The sequence below is a fragment of the Diabrotica virgifera genome, chromosome 5 (assembly GCF_917563875.1).
Source record: "Diabrotica virgifera virgifera chromosome 5, PGI_DIABVI_V3a".
Lineage (NCBI taxonomy): Eukaryota > Metazoa > Arthropoda > Insecta > Coleoptera > Chrysomelidae > Diabrotica > Diabrotica virgifera.
The window spans coordinates 224,565,970-224,587,314 of record NC_065447.1 but is presented as its reverse complement, the minus strand read 5'-3'; the positions used below and the strand labels follow the sequence as shown (position 1 = coordinate 224,587,314).

At 31.2% G+C, this 21,345-nt stretch overlaps 1 protein-coding gene across 3 annotated transcripts in view; it reads right to left on the bottom strand.

Moving 5' to 3' along the window:
• Positions 1 to 1,488: 1,488 nt before the first annotated feature.
• The window catches only part of LOC114337348 (myb-like protein AA), an 87,795-nt gene continuing 67,938 nt past the window's right edge, over positions 1,489 to 21,345 (bottom strand). For all 3 annotated transcript variants that reach the window (XM_050650764.1, XM_050650766.1, XM_050650765.1), the window contains 3 exons: positions 17,377 to 17,660; positions 3,790 to 3,972; positions 1,489 to 1,896 (listed from right to left, as the gene is read on the bottom strand). In XM_050650764.1, the coding sequence (XP_050506721.1) occupies positions 1,810 to 1,896; positions 3,790 to 3,972; positions 17,377 to 17,660 (554 nt within the window). In that variant the 3' untranslated portion in view covers positions 1,489 to 1,809. The remainder of the gene's footprint in view (positions 1,897 to 3,789; positions 3,973 to 17,376; positions 17,661 to 21,345) is intronic.

The following is a 21,345-nucleotide window of genomic DNA, read 5'->3' as shown; positions in this document are numbered from 1 at the left end:
ACCCTTTAATGAGACTACGGGTCGTGTGATAGCATTTGAAAGGTTATTCAATTCTGTATTCAGTAATATAAATATTAACAAAATTATTTATACAGGGCGTCCAAAATTTTTTTTCAAATTAAATTATTGACAAAAAAAGAAGAATGTTTATAATTTATTTAATTCACTTCATTTATTTATTTAATTCACCTCCGGGCCAATATCAGATATTTGTCTCATGTGCCACTTTTATACAGTCATTGGAAAATTGTTGAAATGTAAACATGGTAGCCGTGTCGGTGGCACCTGATTGATAACAGTGTGACCACGGGAGCCGTGTCGGCGGACTTGAAAGTGTTAATATATGCTACCTAAATGTTTTTAAAACAGCAGAGTGTGCTCTGCATTGATCATAGTAAATCTGGCCTATGTTCACATAATGAATAGTTCTAAAAAGGAAAGTTGACTACGATTGGACTACAGGCACAAGAATAACTTGTTTGAAGAATTTATCTATAATACAAAATCAACTGTTCAAAAATGGCTGCTTCAGAAGTGAAAATCTGCATCTTCCTTTGCCAATCCTTTAATTTTATGCAATATGTCTTATTGCTAGCTTTTTTAAGATACAGAAAAGTTATGACGTATTCGGATTCAGGATTAAAAGTTATTTATGGAAAAATTATGAAATCTAATTTTTCGGCATCAGTCTCCAAGAAAATTAAAAAAAAAAATATTGTTCTTTTTTAATCATAAGCCTAAATCAATTTTGATAATGCATTAATCATATACGTGAAATAGCGTCTAATAGATTGTGTTTCATGCTTTTACCTTTCAACTATTTTTATGGCTACAATATTCTTTAAAATCAGGGTTCAAAGGACTCGGCACGAGCCGATATATACCGCAATGTCTGTACAAAGAAAAAAACATTCTTGGACACTTAACGGTTAGCATTGAGGATGGTTGATATTTATAAAAAGATTTAAAAAATCAAAACCATAAAAAACACCTGAATACCTGAATGGAATTTAACTATAATTAGATAATGCAGACTGTGACAGTGTAAAAGGGAGAGAGGAGAGATAATGTTAATGCTTTATCAAATCAGACGACTTTTCTGATTTGATACATTTGACATTTCAACTAAAAACAATATTTTAAAAGAAAGTTTGGAAGAATTTATTACGACTTTGGTTATTTAAAAATCTAACAATTACCAAAATAACTTGAAAACTATGAGAAGCGATCGAACTATAAGTTCTTATCATCTGGTTGATATGTTGAATATTTATTATATATTTATCAATTTAAAATATTATTTAGGAATATATTTTAACATACAAATACAATTCAAAAGCATTTCTATTTTTCATCTAAAATATATTTTGCAACAACTCAAAACAGGGACACAGTGTGACGTTTTAAAAAAAAATTCTTATTAACAATGTACAAAATTGCGAGTACGAAGAATGATCCGGGAACTGGCCTATATTTTCGAAAAAATAATTTACAAATGATAATATTCATTTATTAATGAGTTTGTGTGCTCGTTATAAATAACCAATGCTGAAATTTACAAAATAAAAATTAACAAATAATACAATATCACTTTTTAAAAAACGTTAGAGCACTGAAATAAAAAATGCACAGCATGCCATGGTAAATAACCATAAAAAACAGATTACGTACTTATTCAAATATTATGAATATCGATCGCTATTACTATTTAATTAATTACAATTTAATATTATTATTCATATAAACTCTCATCAAATATACACATTTTGATTTAAATTACGACTTAAACTTAATCATTCAATTCTTGAATCACTGTGAATGCACTGAATTTTTTGTTCTAAAACTATAGTCTATGCTGTCTATTTCCGCCCAAGACGTTCGCACTTCCAAGAACAACTGCAACAAAAAGAAAATATATTATTGTACATAACTTAAAAATTTAAAATTTTCGATATTTTAGAGTTCATGTGAAAGTACAAACTTGAAGAATACTCGCTGAAAAGGACACCGCACACATCTTATGAAAAATATAATGTCACGCAAATTCAATAAAATTTATATGAATAGATTCGTTTCAAATTAACTGTCAATTCTTATCATTGCTTCAACTCTTAATTTTCAATAATAAGAGCAGAAATTTATATAAATCAATCTGAAATCAAATGGGTAGGTACATAGGTTAGAGAGAGAAAAAATATTTTAAAATACCCAAATTATCGGTACTTCATAAATCTTCCCGGGCTATTAAACATCTTATTATAATAGTTTCACTAATCCGCTTAGGCCCAGCGGGGTTTAAGCTGTTTTGAATAGCACCCAGAGCAATAGTGATTATAACTGACACGTTTATGAACTCCAAAAATGTGATTTCGATAAACTTTAATTGCAATTTGCGCCGTAATTATTCATAATTAAGAGTTGGCGCAATGATAAGAATTGACCGTTAATTTAAAACGAATCTATTCGTATAAATTTTATTCAATTTGAGTGATATTATATTTTACATAAGATGTGTGCGGTGTCCTTTTAAATTGATTTGAGCAAAACTACTGAAGATACAGCATGTTGAATATCCCTACCTTAAATTCGCTTGGGACGCACTTGAGCGTAGCGAGAAACGTTCAACAGCTGTTAGCTTCTCTTTTAAAGGTTACTCTGCGATTCAAAAGCTTATTCCGGCGTGCATCACTTTACGATTTGACAGACACAAAAGAAGATGAATAAGTATTGAAAATAAAAGTTTTGGACATTTCGTGAGGTGACGCTGTATTGTTTTGTTTTAAGTATGCTTAATTTTTGTTGATATACTTTTTACAAAAATTTTTCACATAGGTTTTAAGATAATCTCCTGTCGGAAAAATAATCTTGTGCCGCTTAATTTTTAATTCCTAATATATCGAAAACCGATGATTTTATCATAAGAATGAATAATATACTCTTCATTCTTAACGATAAAATCAATAGTTTTCGAGATATTTGAAGTTTAAAATTGAGCGGCACAATATGTACATGAATCAAAATAACTGTGCCGTTTCCTTTTTAACTTCAAACATCTCAAAAACTAATGACTTTATCGTTACGAGTGAGCAGTACATTATTTATAGAGTGTATTGAAGAATTGAAAAATTGCGATAAAATGGTAATTCCGCCAGTGGCGTAAAATTTGGGAAGGGTCAACCATACCATCTTCCATATTATGAATTAAAATGACATCCTATCACCCTCTAAAAATGGCGGCCGTAGCGTATTGCCTATGTTAGTGGCTAACAAGTTAGAGGGTGAAGAAGGAAAAGAATAAAATATAATGAATTATAAAATGACATAGATGTGTAAAATGGGAAATCTAAATTAAAGGAGTGTATCATTTTGTATATCTGTGGATTTATTATTAGGAAAATTGTTCCAAAACTGAAGTGTTTAGCTGTATTCAATGTCTATTTAAACCACAATCCGATCATTCTTATGCTTGTGTTGGGGAATTTAGCAGATTAGTAAATTAAAAAAAACTACTGGTGGTTTAGTGATTAACACAAAGACCCTTTTAAGGTTGTGGAAAACACATAAAAAGCCTTGTTCCTGACAATTGGTGACTTCAAAATTGTTATGTAGATGAATGCTAAAATAGTTGACGAAATTTTGTAGTGGTTTTGACATAAAACAATCGTTTTGCTTGCTTACAAGTTTTAAATTGATACAGGAAGTCCCAAACTTCATTGATGAGTATGATGAATACAATGTTCTTAGTTGGAATACTTTGTTTGTTTGAATAAATATAAGATTTAAACTTACCTGATTCAGCCAAGACTCGTCTGCCAGTAGCTCGTTTAATATACATGTAGTATCTTTAGTCGCATCATTAGTCCGTTTTTCACTAACACGTTTTGCACATTCTATATACATAAGATACTTTTGATGAGTCACTTTGTTCAAAAGTTCCACTTGGGTTACACATAATCTACACATTAAGAAGTCCTAGAACAAATTAAAAATTAGTAATCATGTATATAGTATGTTCGTTGGGTATTTATGCAATAACTACATTATTCACTAATTATTTTTTCATATTTCGCCCCTTTTCTGCTCACAGAATCTAAACCATGAAATTAGGCCACTTTTTACTATAGGTAAAACAAAATATATCAAGTAACACAATATCTCCACAGGTATTCCCAAGATTGCTTTTCTCTTATGTCAGAAGAGATAAGGGAAAAGCAATAAAATACAAACGGAAAGACTAGAATTTAAATTATAAAGAATATAAATTTCTACAGCTAGTGCAACATCTGGGCCAAATAAAATGATTAAAAAGGAGAGTTGATTGCTGAACACACCTATTATAGGTGTGCTATGTATGGGTTCCGTTTATCAAAAAAATATTGGCACCAACAATTGATATTAAAAAATTTTGTTGGTTGCCGAACTCACCTATAGGTGTGTTCCGGCTTCCTGGGCCCTGATTCTAATTCATTTCGACAGTCGCAATTTCATTTCGACACCGCCATGACAGCCGCAGAATATAGCGATTCTTATTCATTTCGATATTAGTTACAACTGGGGATATTAACCTTATCATGTTGAGACTGCTCAGAATTTGGGTTGGCGCTCCCGTTTATTGGAACTTGTTGATAGTCTGGGAAAATTATCGAAAAAATGCCATTTTTGGGAAAAATTATTTACCTGCTATTTTATTGCTAAAATCGAATTTTAAGATTGCATATACAGTGCGTCCATAAAGTAACGCATACATTCATTATTTCGTAAACCTGCGACATTAATGAAAAATCCTGAAACGGGTCGATTTTTATTTTTAGATTCAGATTTTTTGGCACATATATCATACTAGTGACGTCATCCATCTGGGCGCGATGACGTAATTGATGATTTTTTTAAATGAGAATGGTCATGTGATAGCTCATTTGAAAGGGTATTCAATTCTCTATTCACTAATATAAACATTTACCTAATTATTTATACAAGGTGTTCAAAAAACATTTTTTTAATTAAAATAATTGAAACAAAAAGAAGAATGTACGTAATTTATTTAATTCAAAATACGTTTTACTGTTGTCAGAAAACAGGAAAAAAATGTTTATTTGAGAAATAAATATTGTTTTTTGCTTAAATTCAATGTTAAAGCTGCCACCCACCTGTCGCTTGGCAGTTTGAACATTTCGTTTAAGCGAAAATCAATGTTTATTTGTCAAATAAAATTTTTTTCTGTTTACTGACAGTAGTAAAATGTATTTTGAATTAAATAATTACATTATATTCGTCTTTTTGTCTCACTTATTTTAATTAAAAAATGTTTTTTGAACACACTGTATAAATAATTATGTTAATGTTTATATTCTTGGATAGAGAATTGAATACCCTTTTAAATGAGCTATCATATGACCCCTATTCTCATTTAAAAAAATCATCGATTACGTCATCACGCCCAGATGGATGACTTCACTAGTATGATATATATGCCAAAAAACCGTAATTTAAAAATAAAAATCGACGTGTTTCGGGAATTTTCCTTAAAGTAACCAGTTTACGAAATAACGAATTTATGCGTTACTTTATTAGTAATATGGGGTATGACAAGTCCGCAGAAAGTGTGTTATTTTATTTATAAACAAATTAGCACTTCTTAATCTTCTTTATTTTTCAATTAGTGGTCTGTAACTCCTAAAATTTTTCCTTTGAGCCAAAAACACTCAAATAAAAATTCACCGTAATTTAGTTCTGCACAAAGTTATTTTTTTTCCGATTTCCTTCAACAAAAATTTTACTCAGAAAATCCGAGTTTTCCCAAAAAATCTGCAATTTTCAATTAAAATTTTAGGGAAGTACCTAATTATTTATCAATAATTAAATAATTGATGACATGAAAGATTTATTATAGTAGATTATACAGAGGGGCTAAATTATGGAATAAATTCATTTCTTTAAAACGGACGATTTTGGAGCAAAATCCCAAAAGAGGTCGATTTTTATTTTTAAATTACAATTTTTTGGCATATATTTCTTACTAGTGACGTCATCCATCTGAGCGTGATGACGTAATCGATAATTTTGTTAATGGGAATAGGGGTCGTGTGGTAGGTCATTTGAAAGGGCGTTTAATTCTCTATTCAGTAATATAAACATTATTATCATTAGGTATTTATACAGGGTTGCCAAAAAAATTTTTTGAATTAAATTAATTGGCCCAAAAAGAAGAATGTATGTAATTTATTTAACTCAAAATACATTGTACTGCTGTCAGAAAATAGAAGAAAAGGTTTATTTCACAAATAAGCATTTCTTTTCGCTTAAATTAAAACACAAACAGCCTCCCTCCTACCTATTGGCAGTTTGAACATTTAATTTAAGCTAAAAGCAATGTTTATTTGCAAAATAAACATTTTTTTCTATTTTCTGACAGCAATAGAATGTATTTTGAGTTAAATAAATTACATGCATTCTTCTTCTTGCGTCAATTAATTTAATTCAAAAATTTTTTTGGCCTCCCTGTATAAATAATGATATTAATGTTTATAATACTGAATAGAGAATTGAACGCCTTTGTAAATGAGCTACAACACGAACCCCTATTCCTATTTAAAAAAATAATCGATTACGTCATCACGCTCGGATGGATGACGTCACTAGTTTGAAATATATGCCAAGAAATTTAATTTAAAAATAAAAATCGACCTGTTTCGGGATTTTTCTCTAAAATCGTCCATTTTAGAGAAAATGAATTTATTCCATAATTTAGCCCCTCTCTGTATATCAGGAGACCGGCGACAATCTAACCAATAGTTTAGCAATAATTAAAATGTTAATTAAAAAATTTCGGTCGAAATAATAACCAGAAAGATTATGATACACCAGAATAACTATGATTTTCGTATAAAAAAGCACTATACCTATTCAACGTACCTTACAGGATTGAAATTGGACCATTTGAGCGGTCTCAGGAATGTTATAAAGAAACAATTTTTTGGCTTATAAACAAATAGAACCCCTCAGAAAATATTAGATTTAATTAAATTAAGTTAACGCTGTTGAAAAGGGCACGGCTTCTGTGTCCTTTTCGAAGAAAAACAAATTGAATTGCGAGGAGTGATTCCAGGTATAACCGGTCAAATTTGACCGGCATTTGCGACAGAGTTATAAACAACAGGATTTTAATCTTTGAACCATTAGATACCTTTTAATTCCGGTCCTCTTTGTACATACAAATTTTCATATCTTCAAGACACTTATAACAAAAAAGATTTATGTCACTGTCACCAAATTATTTAATTATTGATAAATAATTACTTCCCTCAAATTTTAGTTGAAAATTAAAGATTTTGTTTGGAAAACCCGAATTTTCCGAGGAAAATTTCCGTCGAAGGAAATTGGAATAAATTATCAATGTGCAGAATTAAATTACTGTCAATTTTTATGTGAGTGTTTTGGTTTAAAGTTAAAATTTTCGGAGTTATAGAGCAATAATAAAAAAAAAGATTTCGGAGCGCTAATTTGTTTATAAACAAAATAGCACACTTTCTGTGGACTTTGCACAGCTATATTACTAATATAGGAAATCTTAAGATTTGATTTCAGCATGTCCTGCAATAAAATAGCTGGTAATTAATTTTTCTTGTTTTTTACTAATTTTCCCAGATTATTACCTTACATCTTTCATTGAGTTGATGATTCATGTTGTGGACATTCTCAATTATTATATTTCTAATTTAATACTATTCTATCTAATTCCTCAAAACAAGCAAATTTCAATTAAACCCAGCTATATTATAATACCTTTTGCTTTAGTTTTCCTTGCAAGAAATAAACAAAACACATCTAAACTAAACCTAACCTCGCTTTTGGCCATTCATTCATATTCGTGTCAAATAATTTCGACAGTCGAAATTATAATATCAACACCCTTTTTAAAGTCGCTATTAATTTCGATAGTCGCTATTTCATGACGTCACTTCGTTAGTTCAACTAAAATCCACAAGGCTCGCACAATCGCATTTCAACCGTCGCCATATTGAAAGCGACTTGTTTAGTGTCGAAATTTGATTTAGAATCAGGGGCCTGCTAGGATGCCAAACACACCTGCTGTTTATAGGTAAACATTCACGGTCATAGTCCAGGCTAATAAGCTAGAAATAGACCATGTTCGGGACACTTAAAGATCCAGGTAGCTGACTACTTTTTTAGTTATTGTATACCTATAGGATGAATACCTACCTGTTTCCTACCTAGAGTTCGCGTCCGTTTTTCAATTATTAACAATTTAGTGCAAAAATCGCGATTTTTTTGATTTTTTGCACCCCATTCAAAAGCTAAATAGTTGACATAAAATTACAAAATTTAATTTTTTAAAACATTAAAAAACCTTCAAAATGCCGATTTTTGAAAGTTAAAATGTTAATTTGTTGCTACGCAAACTGCAAAACAAGTGAAAATCGTTATTTGTTAATAACTTTTACTAAAACTACCTTAGAACTTTAGTGTTTCACCCAAAGTTGGGTATTGGGGCACTTAACAAACAATCAAAATTTGAGATTGATCCATTAATTAGTTTAAGAGTTATTCAAATTGTTTATCCCAGAAACCTTTATTTTGCAATAACATAAGACAGAAAATAATGAAGATAGGGCAATTCTGCGTATGCCAAATGAAAGTAGAAAACTGATGCTATCAAAATGTACAAAAAAAGATAAAAAAATGATCCAATATAGTCAAAAATCCTAATGCCAAATTTGTGAAATTTTGTAGTTTATAAACATTTAGAATAACTTTAAAAATATTGTCCGTAGAAAAAATCATTTTACATATTAGAAAAGCTGGTATTTTAGACGAATTTTTAAAAATGTAGTTCAATTGGTGACTAGTCGTGGTAAGTAAAGGGGGAGCCGGGAGCCGACAAATGCACAAGTTCAAAAACTAAAAAAGGCAAACTACTATCATTTTCTATATCTCGGGATCTACTGAATATATTTTGATCGTTCTCTTTTTAATTTGTATGTAATTTTTCTGTTCATTACAAATATGCAATTTGTCAATTTATAACATTTATTAATTAATAAACGGTCTAATTTGTTTAAACAATGTTTAAAAAAATAATTTTTTCCCAAAAATCCATGATTTTAATCATACTATCGTTATTATTCACAAAAAAGTTAAGGTATATTTTAATAAATAAATTATCTTCAATAAATAATTATCTAATAAAAATCATTTATTTATTAAAGTGTACTTTAACTTTTTCTATGATCATTAATGATACTATGATTAAAAAAATAGATTTTTGTAAAAAAATATTTTTTCAAGAATTGTTTAAACAAATTAGACTGTTTATTAATTAATAAATTTATAAACAAATTGCATATTTGTAATGTACGTAGAAATTCCATACAAATTAAAAAAAGAAAGATCAAAATCCATTGAGTTGATCCGGAGATACATAAAATTATATTCGTTTGAAATTGCTTTTTCGGTATTTTAACTCGGTGGATTTGTAGGTTCCCCCTAGTAATCGTTTGTACTACATTTTTGAAAATTCTTAGAGGGTGCTGTGAAGGTACAATGTTTGTGTAAATTTTTTAAGAAAAAACACAAATCCCATTCTTTAAAATGGCATTAATGAGGTTCCTTAATTATTATAAACAAATTAGCTGTGAATTAAAAAAAACATATCCCATTGTCCCAAATGAACCCAGGCTAAATTTTTTTATTTGTAAATTCGTGTTAAAATACTATCTTTTCGAATATATTAAAATATTGTTTCTACGGACAACATTTTTAAAGTTATTCTAAATGTTTATAAACTACAAAATTTCAAAAAGTTGGCATTAGCATTTTTGACAATGTTAATTATTTTCTTTATCTTTTTTTAATACATTTTGATACTATCACTCTTCTACTTTCATTTGGCATACTCAGAATTGCCCTATCTTTATTATTTTTTGTCTTATCTTATTGCAAAATAAAGGTCTATGGGATAAACAAATAGAATAACTCTTAAACTAATTAATGGATCGGTCTCAAATTTTGAAGGTTTGTTAAGTACGCCAATACCCAACTTTGGGTGAAACACTAAAATTCTAAGGTAGTTTTAGTCAGTTATTAACAAATAACGATTTTCACTTATTTTGCAGTTTGCGTAGCAACAAATTAACTTTTTAAATTTCTAAAATCGGCATTTTGAAGGTTTTTCAATGTTCTAAAAAACTGAATTTTGTAATTTTATGTCAACTACATATTTAGATTTTGAATGGAGTGCAAAAAATCGAAAAAATCGCGATTTTTGCACTAAATTGTTAATAATTAAAAAACGGACGCGAACTCTAGGCAGGAAACAGGTAGGTTTTCTTCCTATAGGTCTACAATAACTAAAAAAGTAGTCAGCTACCTGGATCTTTGAGTGTCCCGAGAAAATCCTTATTACCCTGGACTATCATGCCATCGCGTCAAATGGCGTGATATACAGCCAAATTTTGATTGTGAGTGTTTAATCATGATTTCTTTTTTGACGTGACGCCAAAATCCGGATTTTCATTCTCTTCGTAATCCATCTCGTCATGCCATTGCTTGACGCCAAGCCATCATGCCGTCTGCTCATGAGTGGCGATACACCGCGTCATGCCATCGCGCCACCCTCCCGTCAATGTCCAAACTCACGTCCATTTTTCATTCATTCTACCTGAGTTCTTCTCAGAGACATGTTAAACGTAGACAAGGCATACTGAGAAAAAAGCGTAACGCGCGGGCAGTCGATCGGTGGTCTATCTATCTCTTTTTACTAAGCGATCCCGCTCATATGACGGACAAAGATACTAGACCACTCAAAATGAATATTGACCTCGATGCATTGAGTGGCATATCACTAGCCTCATCTATGGTTAACATGTCTCTGGTTCTTCTTGGGATTCCGACATTGTGCCCTTTCACTGAACCAGGTCAAATACGAAATGATAACCAAATTGGAGTGATCGTGAATGCCCAGCTTTAGAGTTCCGTTTGTATATATAAAAAAATGTAGGCACCAACGATTGATATTAACACTTTCGGCTCCGGGCCAATATCAGATATTTGTCTTATGTGCCACTTTTATACAGTCATTGGAAAATTGTTAAAACGTGAACACGGTAGTCGTGTCGTCGGACTTGAAAGTGTTTGTTACAATATACAACGTTAAAAGTAGATGTTGCTCTATAGTTGTACATACTCTATGTAATGACAGTTTTAGAAGTTGTATTGTAATGTCAGAAAATTGAAATTATAATGTCAGTCATATTCAAGTAAAATGTTTTCCTATTGTCCTGTAATTGAGTTAATTATAATCGTTGATGGTCATTTAGTCAGTTCACCTAACTCAATTTATAACAGGTTACGGACCCAACTCACGTGTGAACTGTGAACAGGTGAAAAATATGGCGACCAGCAATAAAGATTATAAAATTCAAGTCGACAAACTTGAGGGTCCTGAAGACTGGGCAAAATGGAAATGGCACGTTTCGATGTTATTACGAGCGTACGCACTTGAAGACATTGTGAACGGTATGCGTAAGTGTCCCGAGGTTGCTGAAAATTCAACTTCACTGGAAGTAGAGAAGCATCAACAATGGTTAAAAGACGATGCAAAAGCGGCAAGTTTGTTAGCAGGTACGCTAGGAAAAACTGTTGCCGAGCTCGTGTTGACATGTACTCACGCTAGTGAAATATGGGAAAAATTACGTGCGCGATTTGAACGTAGCAGTACGCAACCGTTAAACATGTTAATTAAGCCTTTTTTAGAGTCCAACGTGATGAAAAAGAAGATATTAGCACACATGTTGCGAAGTTGCAGAAACTGTTTGTAGATTTGAATGATGAATTGCAGAAGCATGATGAAAATGTTTTATCCGAAAGAATGTTAAATGGTCGGATCTTATCAACTTTGGGTAAGGACTTTGATAATTTCAAAGATTTGAATCGATAATTTCGAAGAATCAAACTTTGAATTTATTGATTGAGAAATTGTGTGCCATTGAATTACGTGGCCAAAGTACCACAGAATATTTTGCGTTTGTTGCACGCAATAGCCCGACAGAAAAATACAAACAGAGCCAAAGTACAACTACTACGAAGTCAAAGAAAAATATACATCGTGCAAAAGAGAAATTTCCATGTCATAAATGCAAGAAATTAGGCCATTAGGCGAGAGAGTGTCCATTAAAAAAATCTGCTGAGAATTTAGATGAGAATAAAAGCAATGATACTGTTTTTTTGTCTGTTGTTTTAAGTGCCTCATCTAATAGTTGTGTTGAAGCTGAGAAATGGTATTGTGATAGTGGAGCCACAAGTCATATCACTACAGATAAGCAATATTTCTCATCTTATACAGAGTTTGCTGAACCCGAAAAGATATCACTTTTTAAGAAGGATGTATGAATAATAAATGGAAAGATGCTGAATTGAAGAATGTTTTGTATGTTCATGAAGCAAGCGCTCATTTGTTTTCTGTGAAAGCTGCTGCACAAAGAGGGTTCGTTACAGTACTCGACGAAAAAGGTGTAAATCTACATGATAAAAATACTCTTGAATCTATAATGACTGGGTACTTCAGTAATGGCCAGTATGCACTTGATATACGTGTTATGAAACCGATCAATCCCATTCAAGCAAACTTAGTAGAGTCAACAGAAATGTTACAAGTGTATCATGAAAGATTTGGTCATCAGCATAAACAACACGTAAAGAAAGTCTTGAAGAAAATTAATATAGACATTGATGGGTGCAAGGAAAGCTTTTGCGATGGATGTGCAATTGGAAAAATGCATAGATTGCCATTTAAAACTAGGATCAAATGGCCAATTCAAAGTCACTGGTGAGCAGATCCATGCAGATGTGAATGGACCCATGTCTATAGAATCACTGGGAAGAGCACGTTATTACGTATGTTTTAAAGATGACTTTAGTAAGTTTTGGAAAGTTTTCTTTATGAAACACAAAAGTGAGGTATGTACCTTCTTAGAAAAATTTTTAAATGAAGCAAACACAAATGGCCATATAGTAAAGCAACTGAGATGCGATGGAGGGAGAGAGTTTGACAATAAAAAGGTGTCTGACCTTCTTGCGAGTAGAGGTATAGAGCATTGTATCACTCCACCCTATACACCTCAGCAGAATGGTGTTGCTGAAAGGGAAAACCGTACCATTGTAGAGTGTGCTCATTCCATGTTAAACCCATGCAAGTTGTCCAAAGCATTGGGGGCAGAAGCATGTAATACTGCAGTGCATCTTCTGAATCGCACAGGAAAATCATCAATTGAGAATAAAAGTCCCTATGAATTGTGGTATGGAAAGCCAGTTGGGAGTTTGAAACATTTAAGAACATTTGGCACTGAATGTTATGTTCACGTAAACAAGAATTTTCGCAGTAAATTTGATGATAAGGCGATACATGGTTATTTGGTTGGTTAAGTGAATGGCAGGGATGGTTTTAGAATATGGATTCCATCTGAAAGAAGAATCGTATCGAGCCACAACGTACAATTTAATCCTGAGGTTACATGCAATTTGCGAATTTTTGAAGTTAAAGCCGAATCAGTGAACTAGAATCAGTCAGAATGTTTTAGTGTACATGAAAACTCCGAAGAAGTGAAAACTGGTATGAATGAAATTGTGCAATCTGAGAATATGGAAACTGCAAGTGAAAATCAAGAAGTGAATAGAGAAGAAAGAAGCGATGATGGTGTTCAAGAATCTAAGCGTTACAATATGCGTGTTAGAAAGAAACCAAAATTGTTTGGCTTATCTACTTTTCACGTTGAGGGAGGGTGTTACAATATACAACGTTAAAAGTAGATGTTGCTCTATACTTGTAACTCTATGTAATGACAGTTTTAGAAGTTGCATTGTAATGTCAGAAAATTGAAATTATAATGTCAGTCACATTCAAGTAAAATGTTTTCCTATTGTCCTGTAATTGAGTTAATTATAATCGTTGATGGTCATTTAGTTAGCTCACCTAACGTAATTTATAACAGTGTTAAAAAATTTTCAGCAAACCTATTAACAAATGTTTGAAAAAGCTAGAATGAAAGTCTACAGAGCACTATTAATGAGCTTTTAAAGTGCTAGATTTTTATTAAGTCTTCCATATTAAAACAAACAAAAGAGGCTAGGGCTAGGACGCAAACTAATTTTCCACGAAAATTCAAAAATCATTAAAATAGAAAGCAAAATAAAAAAATGGAAGTTCCAGAAAAATAGTTTGAAATTTGTGTATTTCATATTGTTAAGGTAAAACCCCAAATTGGGCAAGACTAGCTGTCTCTGTATACTTTGCGTATCCGGATTGGCTGGATAAAAGGCAGATGGAGATTGGTAACTTCTTGATTTGTTTGTGACATTCTAGATGTTATATCCAATATCAAATGGATAAAGGATTACATTTTAAAATTTGGTATTAACATAACATTACTTACATTTAAATTTCATTTGCTTTCTTTTCTTTATTAAGAATATACTGCAGAATTATTGTCCAAAAGATATAACTAAGCAATGAAAACTTGATATAAATAACAGCCATAAAAATCATATTCATTTTTAGTCCAAATTAGAGAGGATTATTTATTTGAACAGGATAATACAGTATTACGAGAAGTAAACAGTTAACCAGTCAGAAAATGGGTAACCATATGCAAAAACAGGAACGAATGGAGAAAAATTGTAGAAGATGCCAAATCACACAATCAATCGAAGCTATTAATGCAAGAAGGTGTTAACCAGCAAATTACATAATGTGAGATAATTAAGTTCAAAGTTTATTGACTAGAACTTTTTTGCTAATAATTCAATTTGCATTTTACAAAAACAAGTGTTAAGTAAATGAAACCACAATTTTTTGAGGATACATATAGTCCTATAAATCAATAAGACTGAGAGAGTTTTTATAAAAATTACGAAAAAAATGTAAGTTAACACCTTTTTGTACAAACACATTTTTACATTTGAGAATCAAATAACACATAAAAAGGAGTTCAAAAAAGTTTATTGTTAAAAAAACTAGAAAATTTTGTGTAACTTATAGTTAATAAAAAAAGGATTTAATTATCGTCTTCTTTTCTGAGGCCATGGTAAAAAGCCCGGAAGTTTTCTGGAATGTATGGATGGCATTTGCTGTTGAATATTTTCATATTTTTTAGATGCTATTGGCCTACTTTTATTCACTGGTCATAAGATTTCACCTGTACTTGAAGTTGACTGGCGCGTTGCAGTTCCTTTACTTTTTAAAATGGAAATTTCTTTCCAATTGTCATCATCATTTAGAGAATATCTGTACTTTGTTTTACCAAATTCCGTAATTTTTATCCACTTTACATTCTTTAAATGATATTTTTTCACCATTGTCAGCTTTTTTTTATTTATTAGTTTCAATTTATTAGGAATTGTTTTACATCCACAAACTTATCTTCCATTCTAATAATATGAAAAGGAGTTTTTCTCCTGCACTGTACCATGGTGTTTACATACTCATCCACTGTGTAAATATTCTGATGCTTTCTTACTTTTTCGAAAGCAAACAAAATCCCGGTCGGAATCCATAAATGTATAACCCACTTCAGGGAATTTTTTATGTTCTATTGTATCAAAAACACCTTGTTTTATCAAGTAATGCCAAACACATATAATAAACCAGTTTTTGTTTTGACCACCTGCTGAGTCACTCCAGACTACAAGATGTTTTTGCTGTGGTTTCAGAGTGGTTAAGAATGCTAGCAGGGAACTTCCAACTTCCTCAGGTCCACGACCTCCCTTGTCTTCTGTCCAAAGATGAAAATACCCCTTGCCGTTTGGCTGGTTTTTGTTACTAACGTACACTCCTAAGTTATAGAGCCATACCTACCTTAAATAAAAAGCAGTCTAGTGGAGATTTTAGGTAATGGAAGAGTTTTTTGCATGTCAAAAGTAATGTATAGGTATAACATCAGTTTTAGCCAACTCCATATCTTTTTTTTTGTTCTTCAAAGGCTTTCTTAAATTTCTCAGAATGTCCATCTGTTGCTTTACCAGAGTCGCAGACTTTACGAGTATCCGATCGGGGAGTACCAAATCCCAAGTTACAATCTTTAACAAATATTCTCCTGTACATTGCTTCTGACACAACATTCTCCAGTTTCCTCCTGACACAGTACGCTTCGTATAACTCGAACATCTTATTTATTGAAAAGGTGGGTGATAAATACAGCCGAGAAGGGTTCTTATTGCGAGCATAGTGGGACATTTCTGCTGAGAAAGACTTAATATGTTCATGAACAATCATTTTGGTTTCTGCTGGTATTGCTTTTGGCCGATTGTGATGACGACCTCTTTCGTCCTTTTTTGCAGTTAATTTATCAGCTGTTATTTGATTTCGAATTAAATCAAATTTTTTAGACCAATATCAAGCATAGATAAAACTGCGTCTTTACAAACCTTCCATTCTCCATCTATTTAAAAAAATATTCGTAAGAATTTGTGCAAACAGCATGTAAAGTGGGCCTCTTTACTCCAATAGGTTTCATCAAACTAAACAAGTACAGATTTTTGTCGTCATTTTGTAATAAATAGTAGTGGTTAAATAGTAAGCTTCTATCTTCATCCGTAAAACGTGAATCACATTTTAGTCGACATTTTTCTTTACACAACAGCTTACCTACACTTGACTTTTTAGCTGACTGCACCTGACATTTATAGTTTATTTATGATTTTCTAGCAGCCTTGTTGTTGTTTTTTTTTTCATTTCTCATCTCTCACAACAAAATAATTGCACCGAAAACAAACACAACGGCATGTAATAACACCTGATAAACAATTAATGCTTGATTTACCGCGCAAAAATAGGCAGATTTTCTTCTGCATATTCTGCAAAAAGGTGTTAACTGCTCTGTTGACACCTTCTTGCAGATACGTCGAGAGTTATCACCTTTATGCACTTCAGGTCCTTTGATAATGGGATATTAACTCCTTTTTTATATACATTTTTAGGGCTATTAATGCCATCTTTTAACAAAAGGCTTTATTACTTAATAGAAATGGATGTTAACACCTATTTGCATTTGATAAGATCAAATTTACAAAAATGTAAGTTAACACCTTCTTGCATTAATAGCTTCAATTGTAAAACCAAAATGTTAATGCGGATTGATTCACCGCGACAAACGAATAGGAAGAGCCCAAAGGGGGCGGCAATCAGTCCGCTAGGAGTGTAGATGCCATGATGAATACAGTATTAACCGGATAACTCGAGAATACATATTCACAAATATGTAACTTTATCCACTATGCTTAGATAAGTCTAACTCTATCCAGGTAATTCTAGTATTATCCAATATTTGAGTTTTACCTGTAACGTATACATTGATAACAACTTACCTTCTCATTTATGGCATTAGGATCGGGCGGACAGCCCTCCAGTGTCGTTGAATTGTATGGCTGGCCGTACATCAAGACCCTCACAGAAACCCCGATTCTGTTGCATGCTGCGCAAGACTTCGACTGGGAATCCGATACCGACACTTCGCGAAGAACGTTGTAACAAGGCCACGTACAGATAGCTGCTTGAACGTTGGAGGGCCACCTCAAGAGATTGAAGAATTTCTGCTTTTTGCTATCCGTGATATCGTCGATCGTTTGAACATTCGAAAGGAAGTAATCATCTACGCAAAATAAACTTTTTATAAACAGCACAAAAACAAATACTCTTAAATGAAATAAAAAAAATTATAACTTTCATATACAGTATGTCCCTGTAAGTTGTATCCATATGGAAAACTTTTTTAATATTAATTTTACGAAAAAGCTCTTATTCTTTATAAAAAGCTCTGCATGGTCCAAAACCTAAGATTTAACAATCAAATATCAAATTTTTTGAATAATATACGAGGTATGTCAAAAAGTTTGAATTTCACTCAAGAGTAAAGTAGCTTTATTTTTCGTAATATTGGAAATTGCTATTATGAAAAGTTGTTTGGAATTAAAAACTATATTCTAATATGCAATTACATCCTTCTAATTGAAAAAAAAAAAAAATTTTTGAAAAATTATGGATAACTATCATTATTTTTTCAGTTATTTCAATTCTGATAACTCTTTTATTATTAATTTTATGAAAAAAAGTGATTCTTAATAAAAAGTTCTGGATGGTCTAAAACTTACAATACAACTATCTTATATCAAATTTTATCAATTTTATACGAGGTATGTCAAAAAAGATAAATTTAGATCAAAAGTAAAGTACCTTTATAGTTCAGAATATTTCAATTAGAAGGATGTAATTACATACTGAAACATAGTTTTTAATTCTAAATAACTTTTCATAATAACAATTTTCGATGTTGTGAAAAATAAACGTATTTTACTCTTGAGCGAAATTCATATTTTTGACATACCTTGTATAAAATTGATAAAATTTGACATGAGATGGTTGTATTTTAGATTTTAGACCATGTATAACGTTTTATTAAGAATCACTTTTTTTCGTAAAATTAACAATAAAAGAGTTATCTGAATTATAACGTTTTATTAAGAATCACTTTTTTTCGTAAAATTAACAATAAAAGAGTTATCTGAATTAAAATAACTGAAAATAATGTTAGTTATCCATAATTTTTAAAAAAAAAATTTTTTCAATTAGAAGGATGTAATTGCATACTAGAATACAGTTGTCAATTCCAAACAACTTTTCGTAATAGCAATTTTCAATATTGTGAAAAATAAAGCTACTTTACTCTTGAGTGAAATTCAAACTTTTTGACATACCTCGTGTAATATTCAAAAAATTTGATATTTGATGGTTAAATCTTAGGTTTTGGACCATGCAGAGCTTTTTATAAAGAATAACTTTTTTTCGTAAAATTAATAATAAAAAAGTTTTCCATATGGATACAACTTACAGGGACATACTGTATAATATGTAAATAGTGTTTCGATTTCTTAAATTGTCATAAATTATATTACCACGTTGGTAATATTAAATTATTATACATGCACAAGTTTGATTCCCTTCTAATTTTCGTTTTTCTCTCCTCTTATGAGAAGTCAGTGTATATTGAGTTTTCCATGAATTGTGGTTTGAATCAGATTGTGAAATTAAGTACAAACCATTTAAATCTATCAAAAATAATAAACAGCCAGCTACGACGAAGATCAAGAGTGGCTGATGCTGTAGAGAAAATAGCAACACTTAAGTGGAACTGGATCATGTAGCTCGAATGACAGATAGCAGATGGACAACGTGGATACTGGAATGGAAACTAAGAGACAATGCCTACTGAAGCAGAGGTTGTCCACCAATACTTTGGTGGAAGTACATACAGAAATTGTTTACCAATTTTTTTTTTAAGAAGTTCAAAACATCACCTTTTTCCCCCGAAAATATGATTTTGGGGTCATCTTAACACGTTGACGGACAGAACGTCTATAGACGTCTAATTTCCATTGATGTAATGTGACACAACGTCTATAGACGTTGCATTTTTCCCTATTCTACTTTGCAAAATACATAAAGTGTCACAACACTTGCTTAAACATTTGACGCACTGTCCGTCAACGTGTTAAACAACAAAAATCTTCTGTCATTTTCTCAAAACTTAATAGATTTCGAGTTTAAGCGATTTAAAATCTGAAAAATGCGAAAATAAACATTTTCGAAGCTTGAACACTTAAATTATTATTTTTGCGGTTGTGCCTAAATTGAAGTTTAAACATTAAATTTCAAGATTCTGACTAGTAATCCGGGCTTGTTTTAATATAAACATTTGTTTTTAATTGTTAATTATGCGCGTCCTTTCGACCCTTAAGTCGCTCTGGCGCGCGGCGGCGCGTTGCACTATACTATACTTATGGCGCGTATCGAACTATATGATTGAAGTATTTAAAGAGCATACAGGCAATAATTCATTGAATAAATAAATAAATTATTAAAAAAACCATGGTTATAGTACATTATAAGATTTTAATAAATGTCAATTAATAAATGTCAAATCTTCAAATTAAATGTATAAATTTCAATTCAGGTACTTGGCCACCTGAAAACTAATAATTTACATAAATATATAAGTTTTCAAGCATAAAATGCGTATTTTCGCATTTTTCAGATTTTAAATCGCTTCTAACTCGAAAGCTTTTAACTTTTCAGAAATATAACAAGAGACATTTTTTGTTAAGAATTACCCAAGAAACCTAAAAATATATTTTTCGGGCCAAAAAGGTAATTTTAAATTTGTTTAAAAAAATTGTTTTCGTTAAAAAAAAACTTTATAGAGATATTCATATGTTAGCTGAGATCTATAGGTACCGATTTTTAATAAAGTTTATTATTGATAAAGCGGTTTCGCACACATAAGTTGAGCGAAATGTAGTACACAGTTTCATGGCCAAACATTTCCAAAATTGTCAAACATTATATTCTGAATTTAATGGAGGTCCGAACAAAACTAGCCCACTGCGGATCGTGGTCCGCTAATTGGTAACCCCTGGTATATAGCATGATGAACACATTACACATAATATTCAGCCCTACGATGTATCACTCAAGTTAAATATAACGTAAAGTTATCCTGTAGTTAAGTTATAATCATCGAATTGGTGTGATATATCATATTTAACTCAACTACTTGCGTTATCTTGAGTTATCTGATGTATCAACTATCATTTTATAACGCGACGTTATACTTGAAGTTACAAGATAACTTTCTAGTTATGTGAGGATTTGTAACGTTACGTTCATCTTTTGACTTGTTTTTAGAAACGAAGTGAATAAATAGCAATAAAAACACGTAGGTAATAATAAAATTAAAACAGTAATTAAAAATTAAAAAAAAATAATTAATTTAAGAATAGAACGGCAATATACACTTTTAAAAATAGAAAAATTATACAAGAGAAATTTAGAGACACGAGAATAAAATATATTTTTAAATTTATATAAACATCCAGGGATTTTACTGTTCTACCTCACCTACTTTAATTTTTATGGTGATATACCTTCTCATCGTTATTCCCATCATTCTCTCTCTCGCTCAAACTTGTATTATTTCTATATAAGGTTCTCTTTGCTGGACAAAACAAAACTTACTTCATTTTTAACTACTGGAAAATAACTCATCTCGTAACGATGAGTGATACATCACACGGAATTTACGTTAAAAGTTATCAAGATAGTTATCTGTCAGAGTTATCTTAACTTAACGCAAAACGTTAAAAATAGCTTCGGTGATACATCACAGGGCTCATCGCATTTAATTTTCGTCAGAAGAGTTAGCTCAGGATATTAGTTTTTGTTTTTTAGGCATTCATTTTTTTCGTAATAAATTTTTTTTGTTACTTTACACTTTATTAAAA